Genomic DNA, 25,679 nt, shown 5'->3' on the forward strand with positions numbered 1-25,679 from the left:
TCTCATATGTGACAGTTCCGCTCTCTCCCGTCACCAATACGGAAGCAGCATGGCGTCCGACAGCGGCAGCGTTGGAGACGGCTCCGACATCCAACGAGTCGCTCAGCAGAGGTTGAAAATAATTGCAGGGCATTTACGAGCACCGGCGGATAGTGCTTCCACCATTGTAGCCACCGAGTGCAAAGCCCAGGGGAGCGAGGCGGATGTCGCCCAACAGGAGAAGACTACAATGCCGCGAAGGAGGTATAAGTCTGTGATGGAGCGGGGGTTGACAAGGGTCCACACATTCCCTGTAGCTTAATCTGTGTGACGCGTAGCAGAGAAGCTGAAAAAAGCATGAGACGCTGACATCATGTGTGATTTATTTACCTATCAGACAAACACAAATTTCATAGTGACTCGCGGAAAAACGGTTTTGGCCAGACTGTTAGCACTTGTTTGATACCGGGTGGGTGCGGCTTCATACACTACATCAATTTTCTTTAGTTTATTCAGACACAGTGACAAAGTTAGTTTTATTGCACTTCCAGGTTTTCTGTTATTGGAGGATGTATAACGAACAATGGTTGCAACGTTTTGTGGCGCTTCAACTTGTGTCGAATGTTCGGCATATATAAGACGAGGTTTTCATAGTTAGGTTTTTTGTATGAATACTGTACGACAACAAACTATAAATACTTTTCTGTCATTTTCTTTTCTGCACACTCTACTTTACCGCCTGATTTGTTTGACAACCGAGCGACGAGGCAGTGAATGTAACTTGGGCTTCTTTTAGTTAATCTGATTGGCTAAGAGTCACGGTGGTCTGACTTTCGACCTATTGGCGGCTGAGTCGCGTTCATGAAACCTCGGGGAGGTTGAGCTGTCATCTGATGTGAAATCGGATTCAACAGCTGCAGTTGAGTGTAAAAAAAAATCTGGCCCCCGTCTTACAGTGTTCTGGTCAGTGTTACATTGTAGCAATACTACAAAAACAATAAATTGTAGAACATTGTTTTCTCTAAGATGTGCCAGGTTTAATTTAGCTATACCATCTTTAATTCCCCTGCAAATTACTAAAATATTCAGTAATGTTTTTGATATTCTACAGGGCTCTACGTTCAAAGTGGCCCCACAACATGACTTTCGGACCAGTACAGATATAAATAAATACAATTAGTCAAACGTTTTTGCTTTTTTTAACATCTAGAGTTTTATCCACTTAAATTGGTAAATCATTGTGATCTTTTTTCATCATCTAAAGCAACTTAGTGCAGGACCCTCTCATCATTTTCAGTTCCAGTTTTACAAGTTTTTTTCCTTTAGGAATTACGTATGTATCTCGCTTTGTTTGCATTCTAGTGTGACAAGTATCTAAGTGCTGTCAGTAGAAAACAATCCCGATGTGCTGGTTAAGCTGTCCCGTTCCAAGAGACCTAATCAGAAAGAAATCTGGCTGAGTTAGTAGTTGCACAGTTACAGAGCCAAATCTTTCTGTGCTTTAAGTGCCTGTTTTTTAGTTTGCAGATGATGCTGCATTCTGTAAAGAAAGCTATACAGGACTGCATTACACTTGCATCACTGGCTTAATTGGTGGTTGTGAGGTCATTCAACTCGGGTAGTGTTTGTTTGACAAATTCCAGTTGCGCTTTGGATGATTGGCGCAGTTGTTTTGGGGTAAAACCGCCTCAGTGTGTGTAGTGTTGTTCAAAGACTTTTTTGTTCCAGTTTCAAGTCTGGAAAGTTTTTTTTTTCCATCTATTAATTAAATACATTTTAAATTACTGTATTAGATGAATATTGTTGCATGTGCTGGGGAAGCTTCTGTCAAGTATCCCTTTTTGCACCGCCACCATAAAAATCGTAGAAATCGAGTGGGCAGACTGATACACGCCGTTAATGAAACATGAAAAGTTGAAGGGATAAAGCCGCAGAGTTGTGATGGTGACCAAAAGCACCCTTGGCATCCAGGAGTATGAAAGGTGTGGTGAGCAGAAACTTTGCAAAGCATTTCCTGTAACAGGTGAAAACAGTAGGTTAAAGAAGTTGGTCCTCTGGTGTAATACGTGATGTCATGCACCAGCTTTTGGAATAAAAAGATAGAAAAGCCAGAGAAAAAGCAAAACACACAGTCAAGCTTATAGACTGTTCAAGAGAACATTGAAATCAGAGATGGATTTGTTTTACTGAATGTGGTTTTGATGGTGATTCAAACGTCAACATTTCTCGTTGCACGTCAGGTTTTTGAGACCCTTTCAGTTTTTATTTATTTTTTTAAGTTTGACACCTAAAATTGTTCATACAACTTTTGAGCACCCCCCCTCAAATGTTGCTGTACTAATTCCCAATTATCATAGGCTGTCCAGTATATTCCGAGCATGTTCATGAATGTCCCCAGAGAATATAATAGGTGTGGTTGTCTAGTACTTTTCCGACCATTAACTTCCCCATTGATAAAAAGGCCCACCTTGAATGCGATGGAAACTTTTGACCGGCTAAATAAAATCAGACAGCATTGACGTCAGCCTTTTGTGAGACGGGGTATCGGATCGTCGTCTGTATTTGGCGTGTCGTCTTGCTTTTAAAAATCACCTCCAGAACTATTTAAGATGTTTAACATCTTGTGATCACCCATTAACCATCACTCCCGTCACTGTTTTATTATTTTCCTCTAGGCAGGACATCATGAAGTGGAACGGTTGGGGCTACAGCGATTCAAAGTTCTTCTTCAATAAGAAAGGCCAAGCAGAATTCAGTGGCAAAAGGTACAGTGAGAGTCACATAGCACACAGCTTTTGTACCTCTTCAACAATGTCCCCAAAGGCCAAATGATACATTATCTCATTCACTCACGTGACCATATTGTGTAAGCATTCTCATGTTCTCATGTAATTGTAATCTTGGGGTGTGTTGCGTCAATCATTTCATCAGCACATTAGCCCACCCACACACACACACACACGCGCACACACCTCCCGATCTCCCATCCGAACTAGTGACACCACACTGCTGCCATCTAGTGGCTGTCGTGTAGTAGTGCTTGAATAAGTGGCATTCTTTTCCCTAGCCGTAGCTGCACATTAACAGGAAATTGTCAACTTCTTCTGGACAAATAATTCTTGTAATAATTTACTTGTCCGGGTTGAAGTACACTCAAGAGGGAACTTCCGGTTTGTTTCCCGAAAGAGAACCCTTCCTTGAATGAAACCATATGCTTAATAGCCAATGTATTTAATCTTTTTAGGAATATAAGTCTGCATTATTATTAATGAACACTTGGAACTGGTTGGTCATTAAGATGGTATGTGAAGGGTTAAGGTTAACTGCTCTTGTGTAATGTTATCAGTTTAAAAAAAAAAGTTCTGACTGTGTCTGTCCTCCTGATCTCTATCCAGATATAGATTAAGTGGTATGGTCATCCCTGGCCTGAGAGACTGGTTTGAAAGCACGTTTGGAGCCAGTCTGCAGCACAAAACTCCAGCATTAGTGAGTGTTGTGCATTCCTAGTTGTTGTGTCAACAATGACGGTCGGCAAGTGCATAACAATGCTTTGTTTTGTTTCAGCCCCTCCTGAACAGCAGCGCCGTACCAGCTCCCACTCTTAACGAAGCCTTCTTGGACGATTTGAAATCCTTCGGTATTCCCTTCTCTCACGATGCCGAGGACCGCGTATTTCGCAGCCACGGTAACGCTCACTTGGAGATGGTCTCCTTGGGTTTTGTTTGTTTGTATGTTGCTCACTCCTCTTATGTCTTCTACAGGGCATTGCTTACATGAGATCTTTGCCTTGCGAGAAGGGAAATTTGGTCGCATTCCCGATTTGGTGGTGTGGCCTGGTGAGTTTGAAGCAGTACCATGTCTTTTATGGCAGTGCCATTCTCATTGTTATCATGGCTGACATTATTCCATCCTGCCCAAGGGTCAAAGAAAAGGCGCATATAACGCTCAAATTCACATTTAAGGAGTCATTAATTAACGTAAAATGTTTTTGTTTTTTTTTTAAATTCCCAATTTATGGTCTAGAAGTTTATTTATAAAATATTTACCATTATTGTGACTTGAGCATAGGTTTGCGATAGACTACGATGAATTCCATGGAGTGAAAGATCTATTATGCAAATGCAAAATCGTAAAAGTTACCAGTGGTATCTATAAAACACAAGTTGCACTGGAGGCGTTCAAAGTAGCTCTCTGAAAGATTGCAGACCCCTGCTGTACTTTTTAGAAGCCCTACCTAAGGGCATGAGAAATATATCAAGCCAAGTTTTATTTTGGTTTTAATGATGAGCGAGTAGTCTCGATGATGTTTGATGAAGTTATAAAAAAAAGAGAGCTAAGGAAAATGTTAATATAATTCTAATCATTTACTATTGCCCTTTATCACTGTCAATTCTTAAATTATAATGTAATCTAACCCTGAATGGATGTTTAATTAAAATGTATTTGTCATGTGTGATATGTCTCCTTTCACATTTTCATCATAAAAATTTACATTTCATTTCTACTTGGTCATTTTCACGAGAGACGCATACAGTCTAAGCTAATCTGTTTGTTTTGACTCGAGTTAATTGACTTCAAATGCGATTTTCTAACGGCCGTGTGTGTTGTGTCTGTCAGTCGGCAGCCTTTAGCAGGATGCAGAAGCTCCTCTTTCACCCGCTTAAGTGCGTCCTCCTCCCCGCTTACTGTGACCTGGTTTGGCTCCGTTATTGGCCGCAACGCATTTGTATTGATTGGGATCACCTCGGCACAAAGAGCACCGCTTCATGCACTCGCGCTCCACCTGGGAAAAGCCTCTGGCAAATGAATACACACCCTGTTCTCCTGCTATTTCCGTCTCTAATGGCCCTGCCAATATAAACATCCAATTTATCACCTCTGTCATATCTCTTTTTTTTTTTTTTTTTTTTTAAATGAGCCATGAGACTTAATTTATGTTTGCGATCGAGAAGGTTAAATGCTATGATATATCTTATTGCGCTGACCTCACTTTTGTCTTGTGTCTTTGCAGACTGCCACAATGATGTCGTCAAACTCGTGGAACTGGCAAGCAAGCACGACGTTTGTTTGATACCATACGGAGGTGAGTTTTCAAAGCACCGAAACGGTTCTGTATGGTCTTTTGCGTTCTCCGCCTGATAAATTGAAAATAAAAAGGCCTATTTTTCTGCATTATTACTGCAAACAGATACAAGATTATTTTAAAGATTTGTGTTTGAGTGCCCCCCCCCCTTTCCTTTCCATACAGGAGGAACAAGTGTCTCCAGTGCTCTCGAGTGTCCCACTGATGAAGCTCGCTGTATCGTTTCTCTGGATACCTCTCAGATGGTACGTACCGTAAATACCTTCCTTGTAATAAAGAAGTCATTCAAAGCATACCAACTGTACATATTGACATAGAGTCATTCTTTAATCTTTAAAAACATTTGTTTTCCTTTTCCTCTCTGCCATCTTGATAAGATACTATTTTTGTTGCACTTGTCTTTATAAGTGATTGAGAAGTATTCCTGCGGCACATCTCAAAACCAAATAATGAATTACCTTTTGTTTAGCATTAAAACAAAATTACTATTTAATGTCCATTCCCAACACGTTTTCCTTTAAGCAAAGAAAAGTCATGGCAGTAACCATAATCGTAAAACGGCCGCATTCCATAAATCCCATAACACGCTAGGAGCGTAACACAAATATTATAGTTTGGCAGAATCCATTCATCTTAATGCAAGGTCGGCTCTCTCACATGAACACGATAACGTTTCGTTTTTACAACGGAATATAAAACAGCAAATATCCAATATAGCGTTGTCCTTTGAACTGTGTGAAAACAATAAATATGCTGCTGTCCCACCAGTGGTTTGTTGTGGAGGTCAGAGGTCGGAGGTCAGGTGGCTCTGGTGTGTGAAAGCAGCGGAGCAGGAATATAGTAAACTTTATTACCTCTGCAGTGTAATTGATGGCAAAAGGGGGGCATGTTGACCCCATGCAGGTAGGCTCGAGCCCAGTGCTTAGTGCCCCAAATAAGAAGCGTATATTTGAAATTTGATATTCAATTGAGTTAAACCTTGGGGAGCTGAACACACACACATTACTATAAACATCTTTACAATGTAAAAGTTATGGGTTTTTTGTTTTTTTTTTGTTTCCATCCTATGCAGAACCGCATTTTGTGGATCGATGAGAAAAATTTAACTGCCCACCTGGAAGCCGGCATCATCGGTCAGGATTTGGAGCGTCAGGTGACTACAGTCATGTCTTTTAAGTGTTTAGGGACTGGCCAGCAAATTCCTTAAGAGCTGACATTCGATGCTTAACATTGTATGATTTACTGCAGACGCCTCTGCGTTAAGACTCAGCCACAAGAAAAGGCTTTTTAAAGCCGTGACTTGAATCACATTTTGTTTCAAGGCCCTCTTGTGGAGGTTGTTGGGTATTTACTTAAGTTCCTCATCTCCCCCACACAAGTGACACGTAAGCACATGTGACAGGCCAAGGAGCCACACTTGCTCCCTTAAATCAAGTCAAAATGGATGCCACATGCCTCACTATGAGGAAGTAAAACCATGTGCTTTGGAATGATAATAATGAAGAAAAGCATCTCAAACTGTTGTGCTCATTAATATTATGTAAATCAATTAATAGTTTATATAATGCATTTTTTTGCATCCTTTTTTAAAATTGCATTAAAATAGTAAAATCCAAATAAAGCAGTACATTGGCGTGTGATTTGACTTTTAACATCTTCCTCGTTGTATTTTCCAGCTTAATGAGAGTGGCTACTGCACAGGCCATGAGCCGGACTCCATGGAGTTCAGCTCGGTAGGGGGTTGGGTGGCAACCAGAGCGTCGGGCATGAAGAAGAACATCTATGGCAACATTGAGGACCTGGTGCGTGCTCATCTCTTCATCGGAAGGAAACAGTTTACAAAACATTTTCACGCACGCCCTCTCAGTACCAAGACCACAGCATGAGTGGTCCCACATGGCGAGGGGCAGTGTTTCTAATTTGGAACCCGAAAAGGCCGAACCCATATGTTTGTCTAAATACAGCATGTCGTTTTCTTTTTCCTTCCCCCCCGATGGGAATAGGTTGTCCACATTAAGATGGTGACTCCACGCGGGGTGATTGAGAAGAGCTGTCAGGGTCCCCGCATGTCTACCGGGCCGGACGTTCATCACTTCATCATGGGATCCGAAGGTCTGCTTGTGTTTTTGTTTCATCATGCCGCCAGGGAATTTGGGCACTTTTACAGCTGTGTCCAGTGTTGTTTGTATAAAAAGCAGCAACATGAGGATGATTCTCATGCTTGCTCCCCACACGTTTGCAGCCTGTCCTTGGCCTGACTGTCCCTGGCCACTATTTACAGTGTACAAGCTGATAGCCAAATACGACTCTGACGCAGTTGCCTTGCACCAAAACCTTCAACTGTGTGCCAGCACATCAGTCAAACGACAAAGCATTTGTTTCAATGACCTTGAGTTACAACAATATACAAGTTTTCATTGTTTTTTTTTTTAAATAAATAAACTGACTTGAGGAAGTGAATTGTGTGAAAATTAAAAAAATAATTGACAGTTCCAATTGGAAAAATATTTATAATTTCCTGTAGATGCCACAAGATGGCAGCAAAGCACTACTTTTGTCTAAGTAATTGGTGGTCAACCTGTGGTTCTTGCGTACAAGTGAATCCACAGCCCTAAAGATTCACCAGTTAAAATAAGATGTTTGTTTGTTTTTGTTTGAGAACAGTACGTCTGCGCCTGCCAAAGTTGCCACTAGCAACTGATAATTTGTCCAAAATCACTGATGGCAGCAAAAAGCACACAAAGCTCTTAAGGATACCAAGAGATCCAATATCAGTTCCAAAAGTCCAAATGTTGATTTGTGTGATTTCAAAACACATTTTCCATGTGTGACGCCACATCTGTTTTTCCAACTATCATCTCCCTCTTATTTCCTGCATTGACGTTTTCAAGCGCGCACAGTGGCTTCTCCTTTTGTGAAGATTCTGGGGGGGGGGTCGTAAGGTGGGTCAGAGGTTTAGCTGTATCTGCGTACGTGCTGCACTTCTGGGCTTGCCTGTCTTTGAGAGAGCCTTGCTTTTTTTCCTCGTGCTCCTTGCCGATAAATCTTTCTTGCCCTCCCTGCCCCAGTAGAAAACCAGATCCCCCTTGGTGAAATGTGAGACAAAGGTCACCACGAGGACCCCCAGGACATTTACCAGAACCCTGTTTTAAAAAAATAAATAAATAAATAAAAATACTCCAAGGAGTACAAAGTTCATGTAAACAACATGTAGCCTCAATTCACTTATTTTTATGGCTTCATCATCTTTGTGATTTTTTTTTTTTTTATTCACAGGAACCCTGGGTGTGGTCACGGAGGTGACAATGAAGATTCGACCCAAGCCGGAGTATCAGAAATACGGCTCCGTGGTGTTCCCTAACTTTGAGAAAGGTGTCGCTTGTCTTCGGGAAGTTGCCAAACAGGTCACTTTACACTATTTTATCAAACAGACACATCACATTATTGGTTATCTTTATTGCCAATTTCAAATCGACCCAACAGAGCTACTCTGGAAGAAAAAAAAAATCATAGACATAATAAAACTTAAGTGTTAAGTGTTCAACAGTCATCAAAACTACTACGATTGATGAACTACATTTTGAAAAATGATTTTTTTAACAGTTTTGCTAAATTAGTTCTGTGTTGATCAGTTGAAATCTTATAAATAATTTACAGTCGAATTTTCCAGAATTATCAATCAAGAAACCAAAACGCCTCCGACTTTTTGCAGGAGGGATTCATCATTTCTCATCAAATTACAACGTCAAGTTATATTGATTTTCATTTCTTTTATCCTTCTTTTTTTTCCCCTCCTCTTTTAGAGGTGTGCTCCTGCATCTATTCGACTAATGGATAATGAGCAATTTAAGTTTGGTAAGTTCTGTTGGACCCTTTGGGGCAGTGCAAATCACTTTAGCTCATGTTTCTGAACATTGCTTTTTTTTTTTTCTTTTTCAAACTGGAGTCTGTAATTTGAAACGGCCACTTAATCTTCTTTTAGTACATCAACGAACGCCGCCGGTTATATTTTTATTTCAACTGAAGATAAGCCGCAATGAGATTAAAAAAAAAAAATAGAAATAAGGCTTTATTTACCGTATTGAGCAATTTTGCCGTAACAAAGCACTTTCCAAAAAACATAAAATAACAATACAACAGAAAATATCACTGGCAATAATATAAACATAATAACAGAAAAATGGCTCTCGGCCTAAGCCAAGCATTCATTCCATTGAAGTTTTATGATGCCGTTCCTTAAGGTCTGGCCAATGCATCTGGCATCACCAGAGATCTGAGTAAAACTCCCCCCAGCCTCCGGGGATCTCATTATCTCGCCGAGATTTCCGCTCCTCATCAAGTAGGCACCTCTGAGCATTAAGCAAGCTGGATGAAGCCACCGGCTTTTCCCGCTAATAACTAAAACTCCATGATAGCTTCTCAGCCTTATTAGTGGCTTCACGTTGAATACCACCAATTGATGCCTTCTCAGATCAGGACTACGCGTGCAATTTAGTCGTGCCTTTCTGTGCGTTTGAGATGAAAAATGAGATTGTTGTCACCATCACACGCGGAAGGGAGGAGCAAAGAACAAAGGACGCGGGGGGCTTAAGAGTAAAATCATACGCAGTGAGGGTCTCTCGCCGATGTTGAGTTATTAATTAAATAGTGTGAGGGGGCTGACAGAAGTGGAGACATGCAGTCAAACCTCACAGTGGACAAAATTAGGCCACTAAGTGATGAAGAGAGTAGAGCATACACCAGGAGAAATAAATGAACTGTTAAGTCTCGGCGACATCACGCGTAACATGATTGATGGCCGTCCCTTTGGCCCCCGGCCCTCATTTTGCTTGTCCGCCGGCACTTTTTTGTGTGTCTGATCAAGAATGAATCAAAATATGCGTGAGGAAGAGCGATATCGTCGCGTCAACTTGGCTTCCCTTCAGGAAGTTGTGATTTATTGTCGCCAGCAGCCGGCCCGTTGTAAAGTTATTCAAATGTTACCATTTATTTTTTCCCTCCTTTTTTTTTTTGTTTGAGAGCCCAAATAACTCTTGACCATCCCGCTTTTGCTGATTCCCACAAGACGATGACTAATGTTTGAAAGTAAATCCTCATCCGCGTCTCGATGGCTCCCCCCTTAACTGCCGTGTCCACAGGTCATGCCCTCAAGCCTCAAGTGTCGTCACTTTTCACCTCCTTTCTGGACGGCCTGAAAAAACTGTACATCACCAAGGTAAAGCGCGAGCATGAGCCGTCTGCGTCGGAGGCACGCTCCCAAGTGTTTCTCATGAAAAATGAACCTCGGCCTCTTAAATCCTCAGTTCAAAGGCTTTGACCAGAACCGCTTGTGCGTGGCCACCCTTTTGTTCGAGGGCGACCGAGAGAAGGTCCTGCAGCATGAGAAGCAAGTTTATGGCATCGCCGCAATGTTTGGGTCAGTACTTTCCCCTCCTCTGTAACGCTACGGAGGAGACGCACAAAAAATGAAGTGGAAATGTTTGATACCAGCCATAAGTAGAAGTAACGTCAAAAAGGACGCCCTAGACTTAGTGTTGCGCTTCGTTGTTTGTCTTAGTTTACGGTGATGGATCACCTGTGGATGTCCTCCTGCCAGGCCCGCCTTTGTGGGTGCTGATCAATGAGGTCCACTGGTGGGGGGGAATCAGTTACACATCAGGCTCACCGGGATGCTCCACAGAGATGATTTAGGTCAATTTCAAACAGTCACTCAGAGTTACGTCACTTCACAGTACAGACCGGAAAACATTTTTAAATTGCAGTGTAAGCAAGAGCTACTAATTTAGCATTTGTATATGTATTTGTTCTATGATACACAAAATGATTCAACCCCCATTACAAATTAAATTGATATAAAAGAGTATTTTGAAATTGTTCATAGACTATGCAAATTAAGGTTTGTTCTCTCAGTTAAATTTTTTCTATTCTTTTCTTATTATTTATATATTTTTAACTATGTTTCTGGATGCCGCGACACCACTCCAAAGTCCAAACTTGCCATTTGGTCCTATTATATTAATTTTAGTCTTATAATATTAATTTATGTTCTTTGTGACTAAATTACTTCATAGTTGCCAAAAAGCAATTTGTGTACTTTTTGTTGGCACTACAGCATTGGCTATCGATTGTTCATGAATATTAGATTGTTATTGACCTTTTGATAAGCAGCAATTGCATCATAAGAAAGTTGGCAGGTGCACAGAGCATCCTCCGCTTTATCGCATTATTTCCAGTAAAAGACGATCAAGTGCCAGTGATGGATCAACGCGGGATATTTTCCTCCGATGTTGGGAAACGCCATGAATCGATATAGCGATTTTCTAATGAGCTTGGCCTGATTAGTTTGGGTGCTAGATGAAAATTTGATTACACACCGCAGGTGATGGATGTGCGGCTGACCTGCATTGATCTGCGCATTGTTGGATTGACAGGCTCGCACGCAGCTGCCGTGAGAGCCGCTCACAAAGACGCCACAGTTGAATATTAACCCTGTTATCTTTTTCTTTCCAGAGGCCTGGCAGCCGGAGAGGACAATGGGCAGAGGGGCTACATGTTGACCTTTGTCATCGCTTACCTCCGGGTGGGTGACCGCTTTTTTTTTTTTTTTTTTTTAAACGCATGCTAAGCTAATGGACAGCTGGGCGGAGCCTTTGACAAGAACACAAGGGGCCTGCAGAATGTGACCTCCAGGCCCTTGATTTGATGTGGTCATACTTATTGTGTATTCATTTTGAGAATTGCTCTTTCTATTCTTTTTAAACTAATTTCCATGTAGCATTTCAAGATAACCCATAACTGGATTTCATTCTATTAGACCTTCAAAGAATGACAGGAGAGAGAAGAAAAAGAAAGCAAGTGAAGAATGATGATAGATGAATGATCTTGCTTTGCTCAGAGTTGAAGCATAACACACTTTATAATAAATACATGTTGATGTTTTCCTTTGGACAGGACTTGGGGATGGACTACTATGTGATTGGCGAGTCATTCGAGACCTCAGTACCCTGGGACAGGTAAATACACAATTGTGGCGATTTTTGAATGCTCTGGTAAGGTCATAATTGTCGGCCATAAATTTAAAACTATCAATTAAAAAAAAAAAAAAAAAAGAAATCTACCTTTTGGCACTACGAATGACAACTCATAAGGTCTGCTGAGATCTTTGACTAATTGCTCACAATTGTAGTTCAAGCCATTCGCTCGAGTCTTGGGTTCAAGTCCCACCCGATCGCAATGCGCGCCACATTTCGTCCTCGTTGTCATTGTCGCCCCTCGTTGCGTAACACGCGTGACAGGAGAGACGGAGTGAGAGCAAGTGGACGCAGGCGCTCGGCTCATTAGACTTCCTTCTCGCTGTCCTCCACACGGCTGCGCACGCCGGCGGCCATTTCCACACTAGTGGGATCCTCTTGCGGCGGTTTCTATGTTGGCGTCGGCTTCTTCGTACTGCTAATTTCTCTTTAAGGCCAAATGTATTCCACATGCATTCTATACCACATTAAAAAAAGAAAAAACACTCTTTCAGGGTTTTGGACATCTGCCGGAACGTCAAAGCTCGCATCATAGGCGAGTGTAAAAACAGAGGAGTCCAGTTTCCACCATTGGCCACTTGCAGGTAACATTTGTGATTGTGATGGATTGTCGCACAGTAGTGCCGCTCCCTTGCTTTTTGAGAGGCACTAATGACCAAAAATCATCAGCTTGATGCATTGTTACTTTTGAAATTAAAGCTTCTTTCTTTAAACTAATCAATAAGCGATATTCCTCATTGAAACACAATAGTTAAGCCTTTGCCAATGTTTGGATGAACCTTCACCAGAGTCTGACAGGCAGACGGCAAAGCAGCTGAAGAGAGCCAGGCGGCCGGCCGCTCTATGCCGGTGGACAGATTAGGCCTCAGCCTGATTATGCCACAGCTATTCATTTCCCGGCCTCGCTCTGTCACATGATTGATTTGTCCATTTAACCTCTGAAGCAGCCAGCGTGCCAGGTGATGGGCCATGTCAGATGAACAAGGGCTCTGCCCTCAGCGGGGAGCGAGGCCGCAGCAGAGACTTTTAGCATGGGGACCCGACTCCCGTTAAAGGAATTTTTATTTAGAAGCACACACTGGCAATGTTGCGTTTGTCTTTTTGAGACATTGCTCAGTAAGTTCATTTAAATCAATAGTTTTTGCTGCTAGGCCCACCGAGGGCTTTGAGTGAAAACAAAACAATGTCATCATTAGAAAATATATTATGTTAATAATCTCATCCCCTCACGCATTAATTTTTTTGCAAGTGACTAATGTTCTCATCTTTTGATTTGCAGGGTAACGCAAACGTATGACGCCGGCGCCTGTGTCTACTTTTACTTCGCCTTCCACTACAGGGGCCTTGCTGATCCCGTGCACGTGTATGAACAAGTGGAGGTGCCGCATTTAGTCTGCCTTACGCAAGAATGTGCTCCCAGATTGTGGACGGTTGACTAAACTTTTGTTTCTCTTCAGCACGCTGCCAGAGACGAGATCCTTGCCAACGGAGGCAGTTTATCGCATCATCATGGAGGTAGGACAAACTCGCGTGCATATCGGGGGCATGCACACATAAGATCCAGCGTTGTCTCTAAATGGAGCTATAAAAACATTGACTCATCCGCTGATTACCAGATTAGCTAAAATGTCATTTTAGCTAGGCAGAATCTACCATATTTCTTCTCCTACTGCTCTTTGTTCCTTTTGCTCTTCTTTGCTGCCTCACACAGGCCAGTCTTGGTACTGCGTCCAATGCAGTCTCATCTACTGCGCACACTAGAATGTCATCTTTATTAAATTGTTCCAAATTGGAGCGTGTGTATGCCGCTTTTTACAGTTGGCAACCTTGATGATTTTTTTTTCTTCCCCCTTCAAACTGCAAGCCACTCACGGACCCATCAGGCCTCAGATAAAATGCCCGCTTTATCTATATTGCCATCCGCCTGGCTGTTTTCATACATCACTTCAGGCGATTCATCACACCTGTCAAAATCAGTATGCAGCGAATCACCCGCAATATTAAATTGTAATTCCCCCCCAAAGGCGGGGACGACCACAAAATTAAAAGATTGCTTATAAAAAGGAGGTGGCGAGGGCCGGCGTTAAACGACGCCACCAGTGTTGCCGCTTGAATGCTGACCTCCAAACGGTGGCCCGGGCCACCCTCAGCAACCTAAAGGGGGCGGGGTGTGATCCATGTGGCTCCTGTGTATGGGGCCCACTCTATAATTGTGATTAATCACAGCGGGGCTGGCTATCTGGCCGCAGACAGACCAGTGTGTCTGGCTACAATCAGCTGCTGACAAATGGATCCACTTTCATTGGGTTTTGTGTATCAAAGCAAACAGATGTAGTCAAGGATGGCCAGGTTGGAGGGCACAGCGGTAAATACACTTTTTAGGGATGTTGAGTCATCCAACACTGTCTCCGCAGGACACTGCACAATGCTAACATGATAGCATTCTGTGGAAAGGAGTCAAGAACCCCCTGACATTCCCAAAAGAAAAGCTGATAGCCGATTTTGGTGCTAATTTTGCTCCAAGCAGCTCAGTATGAAAAGGAGTATGTGTCATCTATGTGATTGACAGGTGATCAATCCAGGGGTGCACCCTGCCTCTTGCTTTAAACTCATGTGGGATGGTCTCGAGACCCCTGTGACCCTGGACAGAAGAAGCGTGATAGAAAATGGATGGCTGCTTGTAAAAAGCACAGCTTCAAGTGGGTCACCGCTGCAGCAGTCGCGTGGAGCCTCTGAGCATCCATCACCTGTGCACTGCTCCATCTATCAATTCTTGGGTGGTGGGGTGGGCAAAACTCAGTCCCGCGACCTCCATTTGTCGAAGAGGAGCCCTCCGTCCTCACCTTCACCGCCGTGCGGCCCTCACTAAAGATGGAGATGATTCAGTTGAGCTCTACCTCGCGGTGGCAGAACAAAAGCCTTTGGCCGGACGGGATGGAAAGCGTGCCACACCGTCTTTGTGGTTGGCCTCAGCTGCGTGGCCGTCCGCCAGAGATTGATGGCGACAGCGAGTGAGCGAGAGAGAGCGAGCGCGACAAGATAGATGTGTAAATTATCACGCTGATGGAGGCAATGATGCAGTCCCGCCACCTTCTGTTTTCTCGCCTTCCCAGGAGGAGGCATGGAGGTGGAACCAAAGGGAGCGAGGAGGGTACGCTCCTGGAGAGCACAGTTTTTGTTTTTTTGTTTTTTAAAGTTATGGCGCCGAATCTGATTGGTCCCTTTGTCACCATCTGGAGGTGCACGTGCTATCAGAGCCCCTCACCCACCCCCAGTGACCTCCTTGTCTGCCCTCTTGTGTCAGGAGGCCCTCACAGCCCGATTCCCATCTGGGTTGCTTGGCTGGACTCTAATAACAAATATGTCAGGGCTCGTCCTATCTGTACAGGAGAGGAGGGGGTGTCTGATCTGCTGTGATTATTCTGCTACTTTTAAGTATTTACACAGTGAGGAGCACCTGTTCTCAGGCTGAACAGGACAGCGTGATTCTGCTCCCAAATTTGCACCACCTCCAAAAGTTCAAAGTCGACAATGCTTGACAAACTGATACGTTCACACATTTTATCTTTTATTTTTGTATGTGTACGGCAATTAGCTTCAATGACAATTATTACTTTTTTGCTTTCAAGCAGCACAGTCGCCCGAGTAGGAAATAATCATGACATTAGATATCTTCAGATTAGAATCTGCCGTGTGAATAAAACTCCCACACGGACGCGTCAATACGAGTTCGGCATTGGCATTTATATCAAAAGACCTTGTGTAGAAGAAAATAAAACTGCCTGCAGAAACAGTCATAGATTTATTATATCCCAATTTTGGTATGAAGTCAAAATGGTAATTGTGCATGGGAGATAATATCGACTTCAAAATTGCACAAGAGCCTCACTTGCCCCTCAGGTTTGAGATTATGCCAACCCTCCATTTGGGTTTAAAGTCACCATCCCAAGCAACATCAAACTTCTCCCTCAGAGTATGGACGGAGGTTGTGAGCTCCTCGATGGCATCTGGCTGGGTGAGAGGAGCGAGGCGCAAATGTGAGGGTGGCCGTGTGGGGCCTCCCAGCCCCCTCCTCATCCTCCTGTGGGAACACACACACACACACACACGAGGCCTAATGAGTTTGATAGTCTGCTGAGCTCTATAAATCACACCATGCAAAACATTTCTCCTGGCTGAATAAAAGCATTTATCACCCTCTGTTTATTCACTCACTCTCACAAGATTGATTGGCTCACAGCAGCCTGCCGAGCAATCAGCCGTGCCCATGCACCCAACCTCCCGTGCACGCCCCTCCCAACTCTAAACATTACCCCCCCCCCCCCCCCCCCCATTCATTCATTTGTATTCTCTCGTTGCAAGAGTGCTCCCCACTATTTTTTTAAATTATTTTCATGGAACCTATCAAGTTGTCTGTTACAGGAAGTGACACTCTCTCTCTCGCTCTCGCTCTCGCTCTCTCTCTCTCTCTCTCTCTCTCTCTATCTATCTATCTATCTATATATATATATATATATATATATATATATATATATATATATATATATATATATATATATATATATATATATAAAAATCCTGTCAAAAACCTCATCCCCAGGCCAAGCATTCATTTGAGTTTACGTATTTGTCTCTCCAGTGGGGAAACTTCGCAAGGAGTGGATGAGGCAGACTGTCTCCAATGTGGGTCTGGGTATGCTGCAGTCTGTCAAGGACTACGTGGACCCCGCTAACATCTTCGGAAACAGGAACCTCCTCTAATCCCGCCTACCCAGCCGCACGCGCGCGCACACACACACACACACAGCCACACACACAGCCACACACACACACAGCCTCCTCCAAAACCATGCAGAGATTTGAGAATTTGAAAGGAACGCTTGTGTTCTTCTTTATCATGTGGTGCCATCATGTGTGTGCGCTCATGAAATGAGCCATAACAAGCAGTGACGCACGTCTTGCATACAACACAACATCAAGTCTACTCACTCCAACTCAATTCTGTGGAAAGGCATTTGAACACTTGGTCCATATCCTTGATATCAAGCTTTAGGTCCTTCTACGAGGACACTTTGTCCTCACGAATAACACATACGTTGTCTTCGCATGACTGGATGTGGACCAAGTGGTTTTGTTAAAATGGCTTTCCATTTTGTTGGTATGTTACTGAAGCTCTGTGCCTTTTGGAAAGCTTTTGTCTGCCCACCCAACCCCTCCAAATCATGTACTTGGATACTTCCTGATGATCCACTCGGGTACATTGTCCTTCCCTTTGTCAAGCAACAATGACTGTGTGAATGTGTGTCACACTGATGACCTGTTATATACAAAAAAAAAAAAAAAATTTTTTTTTTTTTTGGGGGGGGGGTGGCGAAATGAACTAACCCCTGCTTGGACCTTAACTTGACTTTTAACATTTATATATTACTTTGAGTTTTTGTACCCAAAGCGCCCAAGATGTTACTGAATAGTTTTTGCTTTTTTTTCATTATTAAAACTCATTCAGTGCCAGCCATTTCCAATTGTTCCTTTTATTCTACCACATGAAAAAAAAGGTATATAAATGTCGGTCGGATTGAATGAGTTTTAATTATGCCAATGTCATGTTTTGCTCATGTCCTACCAAAGACTTAAACACATGCAAACTCTGACAAATTAGTTTTGAATCCGCATATGCAAAAAAAAAAAAGTTTTAGCAGTTGGTAAGAGTTTACAATGAATTGTTCTGTGTTTGTTCAAATTGAAAATGAAAATGTTCCTTTTTTGAAGCAGCTTTAATCTTGTTTTCTCACTGGACTGTTTGCCAAATTATAGGTACACAGCCAATCCAAGTTGGATCTCTAAAAGATCATAATGCTCAATTGTCATGTCTAGGGATGCACTGATATCAGTACTCGGTGCTCTAAAATGCTCCGACACTGAAACACCAATATTACATGACTAGACTGAGACAGACACTTTTCAGAGAGGAGCCACGTTAATGTAAAAAGAACGAAACATGCTTTCATCGCAATTGCGAGAAATAATGGCATCAAGTCTTTATTGGCAAGTACTCAAATGTACAGTAAGTCATTTTGGAGTGGGAAAAACTTTAGTGTCTAGTGTAGTTGGTGTATTTCACTGGAAAGTGCGATTAAACTCCTACCATTGTAATAGACTCTACATTCTCTCTCTCTTGAGCATGTTTGAAAAGGCCGCATTGTACAGTATTTGGATGTCATTAGAATGTGGAAGTGTACCCTAATGATGTTTAGTTGACTATGAACTTTTTCTTTCGCCCGAATGTCCTTTACTGATAACCGATGTAATGTCACTGTCAAATTGATGGATTCATTTTGGAACTGCTGCTTGACAAGACAACTGTTTTTTGTTTTTTTTTAAACTCGTCAACAAATGTGCTTTGGAATATTATATGGAATTCCTCTTTTTTTTGTTATTCTCTCCTAACAATTCAATAACAGCCAGTGTGTTTTGTCACCGCTCTTTGTGCAATAAATCCAACTTAAATAGCCATCAGAAATATTTGTGTTTATTAAAGTTTTCTCAATTGACTTACCTGGTAAAACATGGAATTAAAAAAAACAATCTTTTGCCCACACGAGGGCAGCATTGACAATGCAATTTGATTTTGTTGTTGCTTGTCTGAGGTGCATAAGCATGGATGGACGGAGAGGAAAGCAAGAGAACTGCTTTGAAACCCCAACCCTAGTTTTAAACCCTAGTCTGTAGCCCTAACACAAGTATGTAAGCCTTTCTATTACATTTTCCAAAGCTTACTATAATAACTTTTAAAAGCCCTACTATGCAATACCATTTTTAAATGCTTTTACTATACAAGGTAATTTCTTTACTTAAAAAATGTTTTACTCTACAGTCGTTTTTTACTTTGCATGTTTTTCTTTATTTAATTATATACTAATAATTACTACTCAACTTAATTACTATATAGAGTAATTCATTTTAATGCCTTTTTCAACGACACCACAAACCACCATGTAGCAGCATCATGTTTATTCATAGTACAGAACGTCTGAAACATTGCACATTGCGTCATCATGCCTGGGTTTTTCTTTTATTTAAATAAGTCCAAAAAACACAAAAAGAAGAGAAAGAGAAGAAAGAGACAAAACACATTACATCATGTCCAAAGTCCAAGTCATGTGGGAGACTTGATAGAAAAATAGAACAGTGATATTCATCACAACCTCATGCAGTACAATTAAAGACATGCATTTGTGTGGAAATCCGAGGTATTTGTGACGCTTCCGCATTTGCTACATCCTCAGAATTGTCTTTGAATGCAACACGCGTCATTAAAACATGCAACTTCAATGTTCTTCAATGAAAAACACTAACAACCATGCCTGGCAAGGTGCACAAGGTCACATAAAAAAATACCAACAAAGTACAACACAAATTATAAGTAAAAAAAAAACGTTAAGTACTACTTAAGAGTAAAGAATTGGCTCGTAACCCAATGGGCACTTGAGTACTACTACGAAAGCTGAGTCAGTCAAAGTCATCCTTGGACAAGAAAAGCTGTAAGACGGTCAGAAGAGAGTGAGGAGGAAAAAAGGCCAAATGTCAGAGAAATAAATATTGAGAATTGATTCTGCGAGATTCAATGGCTTACTTGAATACACAGCAACTTCATCAAGGCACATTGTGTGTCCGTATGAGAGAGAGAGAGAGAGAGAGAGAGAGAGAGAGAGAGAGAGAGAATATTCCCATAAATGTATGGGTGGGGGAGATTAGATTACAGAGTTACTACAGTTAGGGCTTCAAGGTAGGGTTTCATACTAGAGTTAGGGCTTCAAAGTAGGGTTTCATACTAAGGTTAGGGTTTCAAAGTAGAGTTTAAAGCGAGGGTTAGGGTTTCAACGGAGGATTTCATACTAGAATTAGGTTTTCAAAGTAGGGTTTAAAGCACAGATGGCAAACTCCAATCCTCGGGGCCGCATTCCAACATGTTTAGCAAGATTCCCTCGTTAAGTGCACCTGCGTGAAAAGTTTTGCTCCTGCAGAACGTGAAAATGAACAAAATCTTTTCACGCAGGTGTGTTTAACGAGGGTAACTTGGAAAACATATTGGAACGCAGCCCGAGAGTTAGGGTTTCAAACTAGGCTATAAAGCTAGGCTTTCATACTAGAGTTAGGGTTTCAAAGTAGGGTTTAAAGCTAGGGTTAGGGCTTCAAAGTAGCATTTCATACTAGGGTTAGGGCTTCAAAGTAGGGTTTCATACTAGGGTTAGGGTTTCAAAGTAGAGTTTAAAGCGAGGGTTAGGGTTTCAAAGGAGGATTTCATACTAGAGTTAGGCTTTTAAAGTAGGGTTTAAAGCACAGATGGCAAACACCAGTCCTCGGGGCCGCATTCCAAGATGTTTTCCAAGATTCCCTCGTTAAGTGCATCTGCATGAAAAGTTTTTGCTCCTGCAGAACGTGAAAATGCACAAAGTTTTTTCACGCAGGTGTGTTTAACGAGTGTAACTTGGAAAACATATTGGAACGCGGCCCGAGAGTTCGGGCTTCAAATTAGGCTTTAAAGCTAAGGTTTCATACTAGAGTTAGGGTTTCAAAGTAGGGTTTAAAGCTACGGTTAGGGCTTCAAAGTAGCATTTCATACCAGAAGTATTTGGACAATTTAATTTTTTCAATAATTTTGCCTTTATACACCATAATCATGAATTAAAAAAAAATAAAAAAATAAAATATGGTCAGAGGTTAGGGGTAGGCTGACATTAGTTATTAAAAAAATTAATTCAAAGACATTCAGACAAATGTGACACAACCACCGGAGGGCGCTATTGCGCATACCACTGACTGTTTATCACATCTTTGAGGACATACAATTAAATAGAAATAATAACTTAAATAAAAATATTTCAAAAATATATTTACATCAATTTGGAATGAGCAGCAAACTGCTTGGTCAGTTCATCTGTTGAGCTGAAAAAGAACCTCTTGTGAAATTCAATACCATTTGACTGCTTTATGAACAATTGACTTGTGGTGTATAATGGCAAAATGATGGGAGAAAAAAAAAAAAACGAGTCCATCACAGGTACCATTTTCCATCATGTTCAAGTCATAGGAGGGCATGCATTTTTCATGGGGGAATCTTTCCAACAAGGCACAGGAGGGGAGGAATTGGAGCAAACAACCAGCGCTCCAGAAATAATTCATCCTTCGACGGCGACACCACAATCCAAAGTTTTGTGACAGCATTCGAGTATGTACACATTTACAAACATCCGACACGTAGGCAACACCTTTCCAGAATTTGGGCCGTGCCTTGTTGCACAATGGCCGCACGATGGAAGTCAGCTGTGCCGATGCAGCACATCTGCGGCTGCCGTGACAACCTTCACACACCTCCGGTAGCTTTTCCGCTTTTCCCAGAGGAACAAACAGGACCCTCGCATTTCCTGCACAAGTCGCAGGCCGTAAGAGGAAGTGAGATCTCGATAAGAAGGCTTGCTAACCCAGCGATTTGGCGGCCACGCGGCTACGGCCGGGGGAGCTGCCCGTCTTGGGCGCCGTGCAGCCGACGGGCTCCGAGGGGCTCGCCGGTGCTGAAACACTGTGTTCGTGTTGCCGCTTGTTGTTCAGCTCCTCCCACTTGGACCTGTTGGCTTGGATCATGTCGAGCATGGGATTCAATTTCGGATTTAACTTGACCAGAGTCTACGGGGAGATAGAGAGGTGAGAAAATTAGGACATGGAAGTTCATTCAGTTCAAGTGTATTTTTGTAGCGCTAATTCACATTGGAGGTCATTGCACAGCAAGCAATAATAATTGTCATTTTTTTTGCAGCTCAAAGCCTGACTTGTTGTTGCCACCAACTCTCCCTGCCCTTTCTGTGCATGCAGCCTCCGAGCCCCCCCCCCGCTCCAGGTTGTCATAGAAACAGCATCGCGAGCATCACTGGCATGTGACAATTATTTGACTATACCAAAATTCTTCAAAGACAAATGGATTATGAGTCGTATCTGTGATTCACAGAAATTGCCTCTCATTCTAAATTTGAAAATTTGACATGTCAGAAGAAGCAATTCAAAGAAGATTGCAGATGTTGCTTTTACACATGTAAAAGTAGAACATCAGCACATTATTCCACCCAACCATTATTCATCTCCATCTAGACACTGCACTGAGACTACCGGACTCATTAACTGTTTCAGATGAAATGCACCAAACTGACACAAGCTGTGAAAACCTCCTTTGAGGCCTCCTCCCACTTGAACCAGCACGTACACGGGCAAATATGAGAAATGTATTTTTCCATACAACCCTTATTTCCCCATATTTTATTAAATCAGGTAAGTCACCAGCGAAGGCTCGGGTTGAGAACACACATGACCCGCTGCTGGGTTTCCCCCCTCGTATCCACGGTGGAGGTAGCGTCGCCATTCCTCCAAGGAAGAGTGAAGGAGAAGCGCAGGGCGGTTGGTTATATAAGGGGAGGATTAATATTCCATGGAGCATCAAGACAGCTCCAGGAGAAAGAGATCAACAAGATCAAGAAAGAGACCTTCCACTGCCTCACATCTGCCTCCCCCTCCCAAGTCTAATTGGCGGCGACCTCCGTATCTGCATTCCCCTCCAAACATTAGCTTGCGTATAAGGCACCAACAAACACCCCCGCGCAGGTAACGCTACTTTGATGCTTTCAACACAAGACGGCCGATCACTTGGCCTAATTGAATAAACGGGGCGGTGGCGTCAACCGGTTGTGATGGTTTCGCGCGCGCCTCATCTTGCCTGACTCCCGCTTTGCTTTCTGTCGCCCACGCACGAGAAGGGGCGGCCGCACGGCTCATTGACGTCATCGACTAACGCGCATTTTCTCACAGGCCGCTTGCATTCAGCCTCAAAGTCAGCCCCCCCCCCCCCCCCCCACACACACACTTGCAACACGACAGTACAGTAAATACCAACGTTATGCAAAGCCGTAGAAATATTTAATTAAACTCGCTGAGAGCCAAGCAAGCTAACTAACTAACTAGTAGACTCCTAGTTATCATTCAGAGGATCATTTAGGTACACTAGTAAAACAATCCAGGGCCCCCTAATGACATGACAGGATTCAGAAATCTTCCTAATGGGGCCGCCGACTGGCAGGCTTTGTATCCCCATTGCTATTTAAAGTGGGCGGAGCTTGACATCAAAGTTCCCAAAAATTGTTCTGTGTGTATGGGGACAGAATAATAATTAGCCTCGACTTTTGTCATGTTACGAGTTGTGTCCAGCGTGGCTTACTGTAAACAATTTTCTTCTACGACTGCTTTGAGAAGATTACCTCATAGAGCGGCGCACAAATTCCATCAATCCACTCCAATTGAAGACCAGGCAGCTCGTCTTTTCTGTTTCGGTCAAAGATGGCCTGTAATGTAAACAGAAGAATGAGTCGTTTAGTTCCAGTATTGTCGCGGGGACAGTCTAAGTCGTTTTACAGCAACAAATCTTTTTTGTTTTTTTTTCCCTGTCACTGCTTTCTTCTGCACCGTTTAATAAGAGGCTTCACAGAGGCTGCGCTTCAGAGATAGCTGCTACGACTCACTGCAGAAGTTAATATTTTATATCTAACACCCACGCATTAAACTGAACAAGTTTAACATAAAGAGAGCTTTATTGGAAGGGTGGGGTTGTATTAAAAGCGTAGGCAATATGGCCTGGCTTGATTAGTTATTGCGCTCAATTACACATCCGTGAAAAGCTGTCCCGTGTAGATTCTCATTTGTCAAAAAATGGCTTACAATAGAAGCTGACCTTCAAAGCATCATAAGCAAACAGTCAGGATGCGGCTGAATTCATAACGTAAACACCAGTCCTAGTTTAGTAAAAACTGTCACTTTGAGCAGGCTTAGGTCCTATTAAATGGAGCAGACATACACTGTGTTAAATAAATAAGCAGACATGTTCTTATCCACTCACCGAGGGTGTGAGCTTCAACTCTGATCGTTCTCTGTCGCCCTGCTCAAAGAACTCGCTGGTCACTAACTCAGCCACCTGAAATGAGGGTATAATGATGACATGTTTATTATAAACACATTTTGACCTCTGGATCAGTGCTCACCTTGCGGGATATTTCCCAAGGCTTGGTGACAGCGCCGAGATCACATGCTGTCATCATCATGGATCTTAGAGGTAAAAGGATGGTCTGTGTTATTTGGGAGTTTTTGCAAAATGGAGACATTTTGTTATCATGCTGTTTCACCTGCACATGTCTCTGTGGGCCTTCACGTTCCAGTTATACTCCCCTTTGTTCACCAGTTCAAAGAACGTGTTTCTGTTCCTGTGTGACAAGATACAGGTGTAAAACACAAAACATCCACTAGGGGGCGGGGTAAACCAAACTAAGCAATACAGGTTGAAAACTCGCTCTACAATTATCGCTCCACCAGTTTTGTGATTTAAAATCGTTTTTTGTGATTTAAAATCTGATGATCTGATGATGCAGAACATACTCAAAGTAAAGAGTGAGATCAGTGGCCAGAATGGACTGCTTGAGTAGCTGCATAAGGTTGCTGTATTCGGCGGACGAGAGGTTGGAGAATATGTTGTGACCCTGGGAAGAAACGTAACACAAGGTCAGGATGTATAAAGAAAAAACGGTATCTTGGAATGAATGGTTGGTGAAAGCCTGCAGATAGAAACCCTGATCTCTATGAATTAGCGACACTAGTCATTTATAAGCTAATAGGACAGCCCTAGCCCAACGTTATCAAGAGAAACCATTAGGATATTCAAAGAAAACATTTGTCAGCAGCGTGATCATGAAGAACTAAGCCTCTGCTGCTCAGCAGCTCCCGCAGACCGTCTTTAATTACAACTTGACATGAAAAAAAAGAAGCAAATCACCTGCTGAAATGTCTCTTGCTCAACCAATTACCAGTAAATCTATCACCGCAGTAATTGCATTGATTTAAGGGCAGCCTGAGCTTTTGTTTTGTTTACTCCGTTCACATATTATTAAAGGGGCCACATGTTTGCCATCAGGCTCAAACGACATGAAAGATGATCCTTTTATATTTGTAAATGTAAGTGGGCTGGAAAAATAAACAACAGATGCAACTATAAACCAGGATGCTGCAGCTTGTGTACGTTATTGATGGTTTCCAATTTGGTTCAACTGCCGTTTGCCTCGTAGCTATTTGCTTAACACTACTATTAACTTTATTATTGCTTATTTGGTAATGCTATGTCAAACATTACACTGAATCCCGCGGAAGCCACAAGTGCTCCACGCAGTACCACAGGAAACGAAAATGGAACGAATTATGGAGTTGCCCCCCACTGAAATGGCTGACACTGGTTCCAGAGTAGGGCCACCCCTGCGTATGTTCTCCTGAGTAGCACTGCATTGCAATGCAGTTCACAAAACCAGAGGGGAGGCTAACTTTGCAAGATGGAACAAACCAAGTGCAGCCAAGAAAAGGATGGAGTGTTAAAACAACACCCGTAAATGCACTTGAATGGACAAAGTGCAAATGTTGCACTTAAATGCAGCATTGTGTAGTCATTGACTTGAGAACATCTGGAGCGCTGCATTGCAGTACTTTCAAAACAATAGCAACAAGGACAC

At 42.5% G+C, this 25,679-nt stretch overlaps 2 protein-coding genes across 3 annotated transcripts in view; one reads left to right on the top strand and one right to left on the bottom strand.

Annotated features, from left to right (window-relative positions):
• agps (alkylglycerone phosphate synthase) lies at nt 1-18,613 on the top strand. Its single transcript, XM_049727504.2, has 20 exons — nt 1-243; nt 2,655-2,744; nt 3,375-3,465; nt 3,544-3,664; nt 3,741-3,815; nt 4,991-5,062; nt 5,228-5,307; nt 6,135-6,215; nt 6,739-6,864; nt 7,066-7,174; nt 8,339-8,466; nt 8,866-8,917; nt 10,201-10,277; nt 10,366-10,478; nt 11,573-11,642; nt 12,014-12,075; nt 12,588-12,677; nt 13,373-13,472; nt 13,551-13,608; nt 16,733-18,613. The coding sequence occupies exons 1-20, from the start codon at nt 50-52 to the stop codon at nt 16,852-16,854; spliced, it is 1,911 nt and encodes a 636-aa protein (XP_049583461.1). The 5' UTR covers nt 1-49; the 3' UTR covers nt 16,855-18,613.
• pde11a (phosphodiesterase 11a) overlaps nt 17,455-25,679 on the bottom strand; it is a 20,082-nt gene continuing 11,857 nt past the window's right edge. For both annotated transcript variants that reach the window (XM_049727479.2, XM_049727478.2), the window contains 6 exons: nt 24,562-24,662; nt 24,312-24,389; nt 24,171-24,234; nt 24,029-24,103; nt 23,394-23,477; nt 17,455-21,777 (listed from right to left, as the gene is read on the bottom strand). In XM_049727479.2, the coding sequence (XP_049583436.1) occupies nt 21,571-21,777; nt 23,394-23,477; nt 24,029-24,103; nt 24,171-24,234; nt 24,312-24,389; nt 24,562-24,662 (609 nt within the window). In that variant the 3' untranslated portion in view covers nt 17,455-21,570. The remainder of the gene's footprint in view (nt 21,778-23,393; nt 23,478-24,028; nt 24,104-24,170; nt 24,235-24,311; nt 24,390-24,561; nt 24,663-25,679) is intronic.

Source organism: Syngnathus scovelli, chromosome 8 (genome assembly GCF_024217435.2).
Source record: "Syngnathus scovelli strain Florida chromosome 8, RoL_Ssco_1.2, whole genome shotgun sequence".
Classification (NCBI taxonomy): domain Eukaryota; kingdom Metazoa; phylum Chordata; class Actinopteri; order Syngnathiformes; family Syngnathidae; genus Syngnathus; species Syngnathus scovelli.

Coding starts and splice junctions, on each gene's coding strand:
- agps (XM_049727504.2), top strand. CDS start 50: ATGGCGTCCGACAGCGGCAGCGTTGGAGACGGCTCCGACATCCAACGA. Junction 5,063..5,227: donor TTGTTTGATACCATACGGAG/GTGAGTTTTCAA, acceptor CTTTCCATACAG/GAGGAACAAGTGTCTCCAGT. Junction 12,076..12,587: donor ACCTCAGTACCCTGGGACAG/GTAAATACACAA, acceptor ACACTCTTTCAG/GGTTTTGGACATCTGCCGGA.